At 42.7% G+C, this 14124-nt stretch overlaps 1 protein-coding gene across 1 annotated transcript; it reads right to left on the bottom strand.

The window, feature by feature from the left end:
- Positions 1 to 52: 52 nt before the first annotated feature.
- On the bottom strand, positions 53 to 8764 carry LOC310780949 (ceramide synthase 5-like). The gene is made up of 10 exons (XM_083641479.1): positions 8417 to 8764; positions 5179 to 5281; positions 4339 to 4469; positions 4157 to 4214; positions 3901 to 3951; positions 3658 to 3750; positions 3016 to 3144; positions 1155 to 1261; positions 303 to 459; positions 53 to 183 (listed from the first exon to the last, which is right to left on the bottom strand). Exons 1-10 carry the CDS (start codon positions 8590 to 8592, stop codon positions 55 to 57), a joined length of 1134 nt encoding a protein of 377 aa, XP_083497605.1. The 5' UTR covers positions 8593 to 8764; the 3' UTR covers positions 53 to 54.
- Positions 8765 to 14124: the final 5360 nt, after the last annotated feature.

Genomic DNA, 14124 nt, shown 5'->3' with positions numbered 1-14124 from the left:
GAAGCCACATTACAAGAACAACTGGTTTATCATCACACCTCAGTGGTCATGAATCTACCCGTTAACGTGAAGGCTGCCGTTGTGGCCGTTTGGTTTCGGGCTATGACCCGGGCTTTTACGGTTATTGGACAAACCCTCCTCTTCCGAGCTGCTCTCGATGTCACTGCGCTCGTCCTTTGACACCTGTGAAAAGGAGCGACGAGGTGGAGATGACAGTCGCATTTCACTAATCGCACTTCATCAGGAATGGAACAAATTCTTTCTGCGCACCGACGCACACACAGACAAACAACCGGACCTACCTTTCCCTTGAATATGGCTTTGATAGCAATGCGAGCGATGAGGTAGAACCAGATGACGTGGAGAGCCTGCAGGACCAACAGCAGCCCATTCAGCAGCCACCAGGACCGGTACGGGCCAACGATCTCCCAGCTCTCGAACAGAACACTGTTTACAACCCTACAACACACACACACACACAGATAGGGCTTTCACACCGGCAGGGCTCCGTGCCGGTTCCGGTTCCAGAACCCTAATCTGAACTGGCCGGCGCGTTCAGACCGAAAAAATAATTGGTTCGGAACCTGAAAAGTTGGTTCTCAGCGGAACCAAAAAATAGTTGGTTTTCCTTGGGAACCGTGACATCATCAGTGGGCGTGTCTCATTCTAGGCTGTGAAAACGAGTAGGAAGGAGAAGAAGGCAGTGACAACACAGAGAAAAATAATTTGCAGTGGTCTCCTGAGGAAACCACATGTTTAGTGGCGATTTGGGCATCTACCAAATCTCAAGAAAAGCTAGAAAGCAGTACAAGAAAGAGCAAGTCATATGCTGAACTTGCAGAAGAGAGGGCCAAGGCTGGGTTCACTCGAACGCCAAACCAAATAATTAATACACTTAAAAAAATAAAAATAAATGAAGAAGGACTACCGAATAATGTCCTCCCACTTTGGTTCCGCTTAAACTGGTGTGAACACGGGCTGGTTCGCCAGAAAGCACCAAGGTTCTGAGACTCCAGAACGGAGCCAGAACCAGAACCGTGTCTGTCTGAAAGCGGTAACACATTACTGGAACTGTCGATATGTTCTTTCATTCCATATAACCCGTTGGCAAAAGTGACAGCTAAATAATTCATCACTGGCTATCATTGTCTCACCAGAATGGATAGATGACGAGTCGAGTGAAGAAGAAGCTGATGCTGAACGCCACAAACAGGACGTCACACAGCTTCTGGTACTTGGCGTAGTTGGCCAGCTTGGCAGCCTTGGGGAAGAAATAAGCAATGAATCACCGTGATGATAGTATAATAGTCTAATTTCCATGAATGACGCCTTGTCTCACTAGTCATCTCCGTACCAGGAAGGCTTTCCTGTCAGACAGGTAACACAATAACACAGGTAGCCATGGCTTTGATGTGTTCGTCACTGTGGAAGTGTGGGAACACAGCACAGGCTGACGTGCTGCACAGGGTGTCATTTCATATGCGCTCTTTTATCTGCCTCTATTCATGTCCTGTTGGTCCAGAGCTTCGCTTCATGGCACCTCTCGTTCTCTCCTGACTAGAACCTTGCTGGTGTTGTATTAAATATATATATGTACATCGCTTTGGATAAAAGTGTCTTGCCAAATGGCAAATTGTAAATACTCAGGTATTAGAGGGTGTGCTTACCTGCATTTTGCCCTACAATGCCTGGCAACATCCTGAACCGAACATAATGAATTATTTATTGTATTCAGGAACAAGTAATCCAGCGCATGCCAGGAGTGTTAAGATTGACTTTTTAAAATGTAATTCATATAAAATTGGGCAAACAACAGGTTTGGCATCATTGCTTCTTCAGTTTCGCTCTTCACTTTTTTTTTTATATATTTTTTTACCGATTTTTATCCCATTTTTATCCCGCATTAGTGCTAATTTAATGTATTTATCCTGGTTGCTGCTCCACCCTCTGCTGATCTGGGGAGAGCCGAAGCTGGCTCCATGCTTCCTCCGAGACATGGGCAGTTAGCCAGCCACTTCTTTTCACCTGACAGAGGAGGCTTCACCGGTAGGACATAGCACGTGGGAGGTTCACGCTATTCCAACGAGTTCCCCTCCCTCTGAACAGGTGCCCTTAACGACCAGAGGAGGAACCACATTAGCAACCAGGATATTGCATGTTTTGGTGAAGGGGGTTCCTATATGAAGGAAGCCCCCGGGAGGCACGGGGAGAACATGCAAACTCCACACAGAAGGGCCCTTTTGAGGACATGCGGACGGGCACGCTCTTCACTTAGTCTCTTAAAACAGACTGTCTCATCTACATCCGGCGAATGCAGCTATACACAGTCTGTATGTTACACCCCCAGAACATGCACAAGGAAGTTGGGAAAAAAACCTTCAGACAGGAAAGAAGTTCGACGGAATCCGACCAATCACGACACGTGTGTCCACGAAAAATGCGGCATATTGGATTCTGATTGGACTAATGAGCGGAAAACCCGCCTTTCTACTTCCCATTCCGGTTGGTGCATGATTCTCCCCCACGAAGTACAGACGGTATGGTGGAAGCATTTGAAAATTGCGGAAGCCAACTCGTCTGTTCTAAGAGACTACTCTTCACTTGATTGGTATCAGGTGTGAAACGTGTTGTTCGCCCAATTTAATATTAATTGAGTTTAAAAGGTCAATTTAACACTCCTGGGTATGTATAATGTATACATGTATAAATATTTAGGTGTAGAATCTGTTAGCCCAAAAAGCTCTTAAGTAAAATGTCACCCAAATTCACACTTACATGATCCTTTTGTGCCACACACTAGTCGGACTCAGAAGACTACGTGGATTTGTATAAATTGGGAAACCTGTGTGGAAAGTGGTGCAGCACCCTTTTCGTGTTCACACATGGTTTATACATGTGGCCTCTGGTGTGAACTGGATTACTTGCTCCTGAATGCTGCTCTAGCTGCACCCTGGATTAGGAGCACGGCCGTGCACAGGGCACCCACACACGCTCATAACCTTTATTGTCTTTTACCTCAAGGAGGATGTCGGAGGCATCATGCACACACATGACCAGACTCCCTACTCGCAGCATGTTGTTGGCATAGGAGATGGTGATGAGGGCTATGGTGGCCAGGTGGTGCACAAGCATGATCAACCAATCCTGTCATCGGTGGAAACAAAGAGAGATGACAGAAGAAGAGAGATGGGCAGGTAGGTTAATATGATGCTCAAGCTGGCTCTGCTGTACACGAAACGCTCGTAGCTAGAAAGACAGCACAAGGCTAAGAATGCAATTGCTGCTTGAGCTAAAATGAAATTCACTTGTGGTCGCACATTCGCCAAGACTGGCTTTACAACACTGGCTGAAAGGGCTTATGCTATGTAAATACTGGGATGTTTGTGCTCGTGCAAAGAGTCGGCTATAGAAGCAGAGCTCTGTGTTCTGCAGCACCTCAGCACCTAACCTGCACCTAACCTGAGTTTTGAGTTATATTAGTGTGTGTAAGGCATGAAAGCCAAGTCTTTTGTTGGCATGAAGTTGTAAAGCCTGTTAACAGACCAGACCACCTAAGAAAATCCAGGAAAAACAAGTGGATAGGAGAAGCTGGCATACAAGTAACAATACAAAGGTTACGTATTGAGCAAGCACTAGTTTCCCGTGCAGGTGACTCACCTTCCGTCGGATGTCTGTAAACTGGGAAATCATCAGAGACCAATAGAAAGCCAGCTCAGCTGCATAGTAGTTGAACTGGCCAGGACTCAGAGGCTGTGGGAGGGAGGGACACAATAATACCTTAATCAAATACAGATCCCTGCAGACCAGGCAACATTATAGTGCTGAACACCTTGTCCCCTCATGCTGGCAACCGAACAGGGCATTTAAGTAATTAGTTATAAATAAATAAAGTTACCGTACCTGAAAAGGGTAGTTGTACCAGCAGTGTCTGGTGTCCCACATCCAAGGAGACTGCAAGAAACCACCAAAAATGTGGACATGATTCGGCCTCTCTCTGATTGCTCAAAAAATAGATCTGCTTGAAATTCCAGCTTTCGAAAAAGCGATGCAACATTGTTTAATTCTCTCATTAATAGCTTAGGTCAATAGATGCACAAGTAAAAGCAATAGTCAGACTGTGTCATACTGATTAAGCTAGTCACTGAATTCTACTCACCACCCACAAATAGCGAATTGCATAGATAAATATTCCCAGGTAGAAGGTAAATCTCCACCTGAAGTGGAATAAAATAAAGTTAGGAGAACACATGACATCTGCTTGAAACAAACATGTGGTTGCACAAAATCCCTTCGTATCAACTCGATGCACGCTACACCGAGTCCTGAGCAGGAACCTACATGCTCTCACAGAACTTTGTCAGCACACTGGGTTTGTCTTGGTTCCGACGGAGGCGAAACCATCTCTGGATCTTCCGAACATCCCAGTCCAGCTGCTTGGAGAGCCCATCCAGTTGCCTTGTGTCTGGACACTGAGGAGGGCAGCACAGAGGAGTTATGAAATGACTTGCCTCTGAATGGAAAACAACATGTGTTAGTACAAACTCACTACTACAGCCACACTACATTCACTTTATTGTATTTATCCTTTATTTAAGCAGGGGAGTCACATTGAGATTTCCATCTCTTTTTCAAGTGAGCCCTGATCAAGAAGCCAGCATGTTGCTTCATAAAGCATAAACGACAACAAAACATAAGACATGTGAAATAAGATTAACAGATACAACCGTGTAAACATCCGCAAGCCCAATACATGCTACAAGAATGTGCATTCTGAGGACAGCAGTTAAAATGGATATAAAAGTGGTACAGTCCAGTTCTAATGTATTTACATATTCATCATATCATCATATTTAATTAACTAGAGCAGTGGCTCTCAAACCTTTTCACTTCAAGGACCCTTAAACTGACACAAATTAGACCACGGACCCCCATCTGATAAGATTTTGTCCCAGGGTCCCCCATCTGACAAGACTTTAGCTTTTAGATGTTTTATTACAGAAAGTGTATGAAACCCATGACCAAAATAGTCATACATTCTGTCATTGTGTTACTTATGGTTGGAATTAAGAGTGAAAATAAATGATCCCCTTTTTGCTGGGGACCCCCTTTAAGGACCCCTGGGGGTCCCCGGAGCTTTGAGAGCCACTGAACTAGAGCACAAACATGACACGTCTGTACCGTCGTGGAAGTGTACACCCTCTCCAGGATGGCATTGGGCTGAGCTTGCCGACTCACTCCTGGCTGAATCTGAAGTATGCGGGCACAGGGCTTGGCCACTAACCTACACACACACACACACAGATGGAGGCAAAAAACAGGGCGGGGTGGGAATAAAAAGAGAGACTCAGAGAGGCAGCGAGTCAGAGAAAGACATCGACCATCTTGCACACAGGTTATGGAAACAGATGGACCACTAGCCAAGTTTGGCCAAGGGGGTTCCTTCATTGACACGGACTGAAGAGCTTTCACAGTTTGCCCACAATAATTATGTTTGGCATGCATGCATGTCTTAGGAAGAGGGGGAGAGAGCAGAAGAGAGAGAGCATGCATGTCTTAGGAAGAGGGGGAGAGAGCAGGAGAGAGAGAGCATGCATGTCTTAGGAAGAGGGGGAGAGAGCAGGAGAGAGAGAGAGCATGCATGTCTTAGGAAGAGGGGGAGAGAGCAGGAGAGAGAGAGAGAGAGAGAGGGGCTATAGAGGAGACACAGGCAAGCGACAGAAAGAGAATCCAGAGGAATTTAGCACATCGTCTAAACACAGGGCGATGAGCTGTCATGTGAGAGGATGGAAGCACAGACAGAGAGCGGGTGTGTAGTCCCAGACCAAATTACTACTGATCTCTGTCATGGGATCGTCTAGTTCTGTTGACCATTATCAAAATGTCACAGCCATTTACAACTTCTCAAGTCTTACAAGCGAAAGGGAAACACCCCGTTAGACCTTTGCAACCCCAGGGCTAAACCCCAGTTGAGATCTGCAATGATCTTACAGCATGGAAAAATACAGAGTGAATAAGTATAGGCTGGGCTTTGGCCTCTCCCTTCACTTTCATCTGTCAAATGAAGCACTCTAGCGCGCAAAAAGCGAGGTTATGCTTGAGGTGACCTTTCCTCTGAGAAGAAGGCCTGGTGGCAGGCAGCTGTGTGCAGTTCCTTTATACAAGTTGGACTGATGAACACCTGGTAAATAAGATAGTGCCTGCTTAATGATAGAGACTCTACTCAGAAAGGGTTTAACAATCCTCACTGGGGCACAAAATACTCGTCTCCTGGAATCACATCGAAAACGACAAGTCTGTAAAATGAGAGAATGTCAACATTTCTCGATTTTTGTTCTTAAACTATTAATAACAAAAGCAAACGCTACAAGTTCTGACCAAGTTTAATATTTGTCCCCAAACCAGAGGAATCAATGTGTCATGTCTGCAGGCTAGCAGGAGTTTCACTTCCTCACCTCACAGGAATGATAACATTGTTATTAAAAGTAAAGTTGAACGGAAACAAAATAAATCATTCTGAGAATTCACCCATGAGTCATTCTGAGGATTTTGCATGGTGCTAAAAATATGTATCCTTAAAAAAGTGAGAGGGGGAAGAGAAAGGATCCAGACTCAAATCTGTGATGTCTCCTGGAGCTGTTAACAAGCAGAGATGGGCACTATTTTAAATACATGTATTTAAAATACGTATTTAAAATACATTTGTGTATTTTGTCATTTGTATTTGGCTGGACCGAGAAAAATAAGATGTAATTTGTATCAAGATACTTTCCTTGTATTTTGTGTATTTTAAATACTTAAAATACTTTTTTCTACCTCTGATTGGCTTACCCTCAGAACAAACTCAACGACAAATCAGAGGCAGAGTAGGGTGGGTCTTGAGTCAGACTTCACATCACTTCTTCGTCTAGTATGAAGCCTTGTGTTGGTGGAACTTCCCCCAGAGATAAATTACTAATATAAATTGATGATTAGATATTGCATGCACTGGCCTATCTGCAAATGAAACGTTTTACTGCATATTCAAACCAGTGTATCATATTGTATGTATCAAGACACAACTAATTATCTTCTTAATTAAAATTGGCAAAGTGGGTGGCAGTGTGTGTGGCGGCAGTGTGGGTCATGATTGTGATGTCATCAGTGATGTCATCAGTGATGTCACTCGAGCAACTCTGATGTAGTATGAGCCGATGGTGTCTGTCTGTCTGTCAGTCATGATTTTGGGAGCCCGTGGAGCCGGCGATTTCCATAACTGCAGCCATGGCGCATTATCTCCAGGGATACTGTTATGATGTCAGATATCTAGGGCTAACATGGTCAAAGTTCCAAAGCTTGAGGTTAACATGTAGAAATGCTGCCTGTAAGTCAAAAGCCCTCACAGAAGGTGATTAACAGCTGAAGTGAGGGAGAAATTAGCTGTGCTGAAAAACAGCTAAAACTGAAATGAAAGAACTGTAATGTGTTAGAGGGTACACAAAGGAGAATACTGTCACAGAGGACTAAGAGATGATTTACCATCTAAGGAAACCAAAAAATTTCACATGATAAGCTGGAACCAGAGAATTAGGACATTTTCCTTACAGAAATGGCTCAAAATGATGAACAGATGATCAAAATAGGCAATTAATGTAATATTTGGCAATGAATTGATGGATTGACTTTACTAATTGTTGCAGCTCTTTATCAGTTCTTATAAAATGTATTTTTATGTATTTTCAAAATACGTATTTGTATCTCAAATACATTTTTCAGACGAGTATTTTGTATTTGTATTGTGATACATTTTTTGAGCAAGTATTTGTAATTTGTATCAAAATACTTTATGATGTATTTTCGCCCATAATATGCATTTGCAGAGTTGCATAATTTGTGAACAATGAATTACTTGTGAGCTTCATTTTGCAACATGTAACATTTTATGAGCCAGAAATCTGTCCACGTGTCTTCCATCAGTGTGTCAGTGGAACAGCTCAGCTCAGGATTCCTCTTCAAAATCATGTTCAAAATAAGCACATTGGCTAGTTTAGTCTAGTTTCTGGGGTTTGTGTTCCAAGTTTGACTGAATGCCTAGATCATGTGGTTATGTAAATACAGATTTAGTGTGGATTATTATATTTTAACGTCAAATCGCAATAATTTCCATATTGATCCTAAATTACATTCATTTATAGCGCGGCAGTGGTATAGGTCTACTCAATGGTGAGTTGTTTAGTGATACTACTAAATGATATCCCTCTCAGAAATTAATAGGCTTATGCCTAGAGTTTTGTTTGTTCTCTTTCTTTATAAAAATGTGTTTGATTACATTTTCGTACGGGGTTTTTTCCTGTATGAGCAGATTCCACACATACAGAAAACACAGCTGTGCACACACGCACCGCAAGTAAACAAAGTTGTCATTTTTTTGTTGGCCTACCTCTCAAAAACCAGTCTCAAAACAAGCAGGCACACAGCCAGGGGTAGGGCGTACAGTATGTGGCCGACCCGAGGATACTCCACGCCAGGTGGTGGATGCTCAAGGTCCGCCCACGTAACATTCGGTGGCAGCCAAAAACTCTCACTCCAAATCCACGCCGAGATCGAGGAAGTCATCGGGAAGGTATTTTAAAAAGGCAGCTGCTCAGTTATCTTGACTTCTCCTCCGTCATCCAGGGCTCAGTTTAGTTTAAAGCCTGGTAGCTCTGTAGTGATGTTCCCACCTCCTTGACGGTCATTAGCATCACCGTCTCTCTCGCTCCGTGAAAAGACTCCTGCTAAACTGTTGAGTTCTGACCGGCGGCCGCTTAATGACGAGTCACGACACGGGCAGGCAGAGAGGAAAGGGCACCACCCACTCACCATCTCTGTGTAACTTAAAGCAACTTTTCCTGTTGGGTAATGAATTGGTCCTTTTTTCCAGGTTTCATTGGTTGAACATTGGACGGGTGCTAAAGTGTTGGGGGGGGTTAACGGTAGCTAAATTATTTCGCTGACAAGTTCTTCAACTTCTCGTTTGACTGAGCACATTTTTTTTGTAGTTTGTTACCCCCCATTCAGTATACCGTACCACATTTATCCTTGATGTTGATGATGTAAGTTACTTTAATTTGACTGAGAGAGAACATGTCTTTATGTACGAAAATACATACCTGTTGTTAGGCCTAATCATCAGATTCATTCATTGATTCATTATGATGTCAGTGATTTTCATCAGGATGGGGCAACTCTGACCTCCAGTGGGCGATAATCAAAAGGCAAATAACTATTAGTTTTCAGGAAAATGTTTATGCCTTTCTTTCCCCCCTTTAAAAACTGTATCCTCCTCATATAATTTAGATGTTAGATCTTTATAGTCTACCTCCTCACGGAGGAAATGCATTTCCACAGCAAATCAGACACAGATACATCCACAACAATCAGATATAAGGCCACTACTCAGACACATGACTTGACATAGTCATAGACCAAAACAGTGGCAGAGGGAATTTAGACATAGCCAGAAGATTGTTCACATAGCTCAGCTGTATGGGGAAATATAACGGTCTAGTATGGCTCCAGGGTGCTATTAAAGGTGATGACGTATCGCCATCTTCGGCTGCTCGGAGTCCTCTCTGAACTTCCCTACAGCTGTGCAGCAGTCTCTGACACAGGGGACAATTGTTGCCAAAAAACGTATTTTGAAGGAATGGAAGTCCTCCTCTTCACCTTCTTTCCAACTGTGGTTGGCGGACATGACCTCTGTTATAAGGCTGGAGAGACTTAGGTTCCTGAGGACCAATTCACTTAAAAAGTTTTCCACCATTTGGGACCCGTTCCTAGCCTACCTTGATGAGGTTAGGGGTGACGGATGACTCGCCTGACTGCTCTCTCATGGACCCCTTGCCTGGGATCTCAGGCACATTTCTCATGAGCACATAAGCACATTATGCGGCTGGTAGCTATGTACCTTATGTTTTTTGGTTTGTTGGTTTGTTTTTGTGTGTGTATATGTGTGTCTGAGCATGTTTCTTTGTCTTGTTATTGTTATGAAAAATCTAAAATAAAATATGGAGGAAAAAAAAGGTGATGACGTGGCACAAAACTATTTTTGAACTCGGCATGCCTACATAGTGAGACGCAGTAGATGGATATTTTTGTCATAAAGACTAAAGTCATAAAAAGTGGATGAATTAAATAATAAAAAATTGGTTAAACTGAATTTAGGTGGGTTTATCCTCCACTAGTTTGTAGTTTTAATGTTTTCATGTATGTTTATGCTGCAATGACCAATTTTCGTGCTACTTTATTTTCAGTTAATCTCATCGACTTTAAAATGAAGTTGGAGCCAGTAGTGCTGTCTAGACCAGCTCTCCTAGCTTTATACCTCTACAGGATGATACGATTACACTCCAGTTTCTATGGGAAACCCCAAAACTCCCCCTAGCTGAAATAAACACAGCACTGATCTGTAACAACCAAACCAAACTCCTGCATGCCATAGATTCTCAACTTTGTCCCATCATGTGTATTAGACACACTACAAACTTCAGAAATTGATTATCTCTTCAAATCAAGAAATATAAGTTGAGTCATACTGAATTTGCTTTAATAGCTGAGTCATAATTTAAAATAGATGACAATGACATGGTTTGAAATAGATGAGTCATGACCTCTGTAGCTAGCTGTGGTGTGTTTGCTGGACAGCTAACATTCATACTTTATTAAAATAACTATGCAGTCAGTTAGTTCCTGCTGAGGCTATAAGGGTCATCTAAGCATTTTGTTCATAACAGGAGCAGCAGCAGGTGCAAAACAATCATTGAATCAACAAGCATGAGATGGAAGATGGCAGCATAGCATATAGAATCAAAAGGTTATGTGTGAGATCTTACTTTATTATAGGCCTATTCAATGTTACAATTGCAAACCGTATAACTGAGTTTATTTAGATGTCTTTCATGCAGGCTAGCAAGCGTAACTGCTGTCTTTCTGACCCACTGAGTCTGACCACAGACTGTAGAAAGAGATGCAAGATAGCCGACCATCTCCCAGCTCCCTTATAACCTAATTATTTAATAATAATAAAAACACCAAAACTGTGGACAAATGTTACTATTTCACAATTTTCTTTCAGACTGGGCTGTGTGTGTTGGTTATTCACACGACCGCTAGAGATCGCTTAACTTTAAAATGTGATTTTAGGTCATAGCTTGTACAAACAACGAAGACCGCCTGAATTGGAAGCGTGTAAAAGCTGACACTACATCAAAACAGAAGCCTGCTGACTGCTTCGCAGAGCAGCAGCGCCCCCTCCTGGCTCAAATCATTCACTGACAGATCCAGCTCCAACAGACAGACCGCAGTCTTCTGAACCTGTCAACTGGCAATCAAACAATCAGATAATTGAAATATATTAGTAGGCCTATTAGAGAACATGTCTGAGTCAAAGGTTTGTATGAATCAAACCTGCTACACATTCCTGAGCCCAGTAGAGGGTTTTGAAGCAAACAAGCCTGTTGACATTCCAGCCAAATGAGTGTGGAGCTTCTGCCCTTCTTCTCTGTCTGTAATAGCAGCAGCCTACCAAAAGCCAATGTCTCCTAACATGGTGGTGTTTCAGACTTGTCCAAGGGTGGATTTTTATGGGGTAACTGTCTGACCCCAGGAAGGTGTGGTGGTCCGTGTGCATTGGGAGAAAAGTTGAAGGGAAGAACAGAAGTGATTGAGAATTTATTATTACTGTAAGCTACATTTTTGTTAGTTAGCCCAGTGGTTCTCAAACTTGTCCATGTCAAGGACCCCTAAACTGACATAATTACACCACAGAGGCCCCATTTGATAAGATTTTGTCACAAGGTCCCCCATCTAATAATACTTGAGCTTTTGTGACTACCTTCCCACTCTCCTGTCTTGCAGAAGCCTGGTGTTGGGGTTGTAAATGGTTGCCGTGAAAAAGCCCCATGGTCTGTCCTGCAAGACAGGCCCAGGAGAGTGGGGGTCGTCACACTTTTAGAGATTTTATTACAGAATGTGTATGAAACCCATGACCAAAATAGTCATTCTGTCATTGTGTTATTTATGGTTGGAATTCTAGTAAAAAGGTCGTCCGTTCAATCCCCGGGACTGGCGGGAAAAATCTGGGTGGGGAAAGTGAAAAGGCAGCGCTTGCCCCTCCTTCATTATCACCACTGAGGTGCCCTTGAGCAAGGCCCTTAACCCCCAACTGCTCCAGTGGAGCTGCTCAGCAGTGTTGGGCAAGTTACTTTCAAAATGTAATATACAACATATTACTAGTTACTTTCATTTGAAAGTAATAAGTTCCTTTACAATATTACTGTCTGTGTAGAGTAACTCGTTACTTATTATACTACTTTTGCATTACATTTACCAAAACAACAGCAGCAGCAGAATGACATCACCGCCCCGGAACCATCCCGAAAAATAATTTCAACCACCATGAAGTCAGTGTAAACCATCCAAAATTCTAAATGTTATTCTTTTCCTTTGTTATTGTCATCTATAGTGGTTATTTGCATAAAAACACACTGTTTGAAATGATTGTATCTTTTTTTAAATATGTGCTTTGATTAAAAAAAAAAAAAAAACTCAATTTGTAACTTGAGTTACTTGACAAAGTAACTGGTGTAATATTACTGAAATCCTATAAGTAATAAGTTATATTACTGAGTTACTGCAAAAAGTAATATATTACATGTAATATGTTACTTTTGTAATGAGTTACCCCCAACACTGCTGCTCAGTGGCCAGCAGATCAGACTGTGGTTGTAGTGGTCAGCTTCCAGGTGTGAATGTGAGCAGGGCACTCCTGAAAAAGAGAGCATTGCTCTCAGTGAGACTCCCCCTGTATAACTAAAGGTTAAAAAAGGACCCCGGACCCTATTTTGAGAAACACTGAGTTAGCCTCCCACCACAACGCTCATTTACATACCAAGTCAGTGACTTTGCAAATATACAAACAAACATTGCTACATTTTTTCAAGTGAGTAGAGTTTGCAAGTGACCCCTGTCTCCCCCTCCTTGTCTGTAAGACGTGTTGAGGGCTTATCGACTGTTTGAACTGGTCTGTTCACTTTGGCTGGGTTCATTCATTCTCAATGGGGACACAATAACCAGGGCATGGCACGACCTCAAGTAACCTCTTTCTTTTGGAAAAAATTTACCAAATAAACAAACATATTTCCTCATTGCTAAGCAATAACGATAAGCATCATTGCATGCTTCCATGGAACTACCTCTCGCCCAACAATGCATCTTTGGAAGCAAATGCTTAACAAAATGTATATAATGCCTTGGCTGAGCCACATGGACAATTGATGCTTTCAAAAATAACAATTTAATCTCAACTCTTGCAAACTGAAGCCAATAGCTCTTCATGAAGCTTTGTTGTTGCGTCGCAGCATTCATTTTGATTTACGACAGCCTACCAAAAGCAATTACGTTTTCTGCCAGCCATGATCATCATCATCATCATCATCATCCAGAGCACTGAAATACCAGAACCTTCGAAGGATGTACTCTTTCATGTGAACTGGGTGGAGTTCTTCTCGTCTCTTGAGCAATCGTATACCTGAGATACCTGGCTGGCCTCCAGGTATCTCTTCAAGTCAGTTGTGCGAAATTCCACGCAGATGTAAACACTGGCTGAACAGAGGTGGAATGCTTTCAGATGATACGTGTAGATAGTTCTTCAGAAGAACACCTTTGTGATTCATGCCCGGGGTATTCATGCAGTTATGTGTGTCTGCTCTCATCTAAGATCACAAACATCTCTCATCATAACACAATATTAGCCCACAGTGTTTTTTCCCATCTGTTCAAGGTGTAAGGTCCCATCAGTATGACCTTACCCTGATGTAATAGCTGCTGTGAGACCAGACTACTGTGCCACTTTAGTTTTGTGACAGCTGGCTAATACCTTGTGCGTATCATTCAGCAGCTGGCGGACACCGAAAAACATTAGAATTATTCTCAACTTGTGAGAAAACCTTCGAGGATACTCAGACTTCCTCGCGCTTTCATTCCTTTGAGCGGTTTCACGTTGGCTGCTGTGTTGACAGGCAAGAAAACAACTTCAGCGTGTTCTGATGGGGATGGAACGAGGAGAATGAATGACATGTACTAGTCTTTGTTTGCTGTGACTGCCTG

The sequence above is a fragment of the Poromitra crassiceps genome (genome assembly GCF_964638095.1).
Source record: "Poromitra crassiceps genome assembly, chromosome: 8".
NCBI lineage: Eukaryota > Metazoa > Chordata > Actinopteri > Beryciformes > Melamphaidae > Poromitra > Poromitra crassiceps.
Note: the sequence above shows the minus strand (reverse complement) of the source record. Positions and strands in the feature narration are given on the sequence as shown.

Coding starts and splice junctions, on each gene's coding strand:
- LOC310780949 (XM_083641479.1), bottom strand. CDS start 8,592: ATGACTTCCTCGATCTCGGCGTGGATTTGGAGTGAGAGTTTTTGGCTG. Junction 5,282..8,416: donor TTGAGACTGGTTTTTGAGAG/GTAGGCCAACAA, acceptor GTGTGTGTGTAG/GTTAGTGGCCAAGCCCTGTG. Junction 3,145..3,657: donor TTACAGACATCCGACGGAAG/GTGAGTCACCTG, acceptor CACCGATGACAG/GATTGGTTGATCATGCTTGT.